This window comes from Cyprinodon variegatus, unplaced genomic scaffold (assembly GCF_000732505.1).
Source record: "Cyprinodon variegatus isolate N-32 unplaced genomic scaffold, C_variegatus-1.0 Scaffold1174, whole genome shotgun sequence".
NCBI lineage: Eukaryota > Metazoa > Chordata > Actinopteri > Cyprinodontiformes > Cyprinodontidae > Cyprinodon > Cyprinodon variegatus.
In genome coordinates this window covers 133536-134777 of record NW_015151627.1, presented here as the reverse complement: position 1 = coordinate 134777, position 1242 = coordinate 133536, and the positions used below count along the sequence as shown (strand labels likewise).

The 1242-nt window shown below is 42.8% G+C and overlaps 1 protein-coding gene across 1 annotated transcript in view; it reads right to left on the bottom strand.

The window, feature by feature from the left end:
- LOC107101937 (electrogenic sodium bicarbonate cotransporter 4-like) overlaps positions 1 to 1242 on the bottom strand; it is a 72142-nt gene that overhangs the window by 12946 nt on the left and 57954 nt on the right. The window contains exons 19-20 of the mRNA XM_015401029.1: positions 343 to 411; positions 43 to 216 (exon numbers count right to left, since the gene is read on the bottom strand). Of these exons, the coding sequence (XP_015256515.1) occupies positions 43 to 216; positions 343 to 411 (243 nt within the window). The remainder of the gene's footprint in view (positions 1 to 42; positions 217 to 342; positions 412 to 1242) is intronic.

The following is a 1242-nucleotide window of genomic DNA, read 5'->3' as shown; positions in this document are numbered from 1 at the left end:
GCAGCAGCAAAGGCTTCATGCAAACGGCGTTTCTGCACCTACCATGACGGGGAAGATGATGGCCAAAAAGGTGGATTTAAGGACCCAGAGAATAGCCAGGCATATAATCTGGATGAGAGTGAAGAGATGAACCCTCCTCAGAGGAACGTGGCGGAGATAGCTGAAGTCTGGCTGGTGCTTGGATGGCATCAGGAACAACTTGATCCTGTCCCAGAACTGAGAAACACAGCGACAATAATTCATAAAACCTGTCAGCGATTAACAGGTCGCCTCCCATCAGGATGGTTCAGACCAGAAGGAAACCAAGTTATGGAGACAAAGGGAAGCGAACAGACGGCGTACCTGGATCCCACTGAGGGAAGCTACGCCCATGTAGAGGAAGACACCGTACAGCACCGGCATGGGGATGAACTACAAACACAGACAGGAGATCGCTCAGCTTTAAATGGGGTTCCTGCTGCAATACTGCATTTATAAAATCATTAACAGGCAGAAATCCATGGAATGTGCTCAGAGAAACTCTCACAGAGATCAAACTGAATTAATTCATGTGGTTTAAGTACCAATCTCATGACTCCATGGCCTTGATGCTCCCAAACCTCTCTGCATGGCAGGAGGAGAGGCCGAAGATCTCAGTCTCCTGGTTTTACTTTAACCAGGTAACACTTGAAAATCACTAAAATGTTCTATTATACAGAACCAATGGGTTTTAAATTCATTTTTTAAAACAAAGTTTTTATAAAATGCCTGAGAAAATAATGATGGGACCGTTTTGTTTTGTTTCTGTTGCTTCATAATCCAAATTCTCTTTAGTGCTACCCGTAACTCTTGGGGCTAAACTATGAGGGAAGAACAGGAAATATTAGAAGTTCTCTACTAATTTCTACTTCCTTCTCTGTTGTAAAATTCCTTCATTAAAAACCATCTGCTTATTTCTATTCAAAGATTCCACATCAGTAAAAAGAAAAAAAAAAAAAAGGTAAGCATTGTTGGATTAGATTATAAAAGCCTCCCCTGACTGCCAGCCACTGGGACTCTAACAGACCGACCGGTTCAACCTTTTAGGAGGTCGTCTCTGATAAAATGGCGTCTGAAGGAGCTAATGCTGCAGAACAAAGCTCAGTGCATGCAGCCTTTTTATAGCCCATACCATCACACTGCCTCCACTAAAAGTTTGCTTCTTATTGGAAAGTTATTAAGCAGCTAAGCTGCTCAAAACACTAAAGCTTTGAGCAGCAGAAG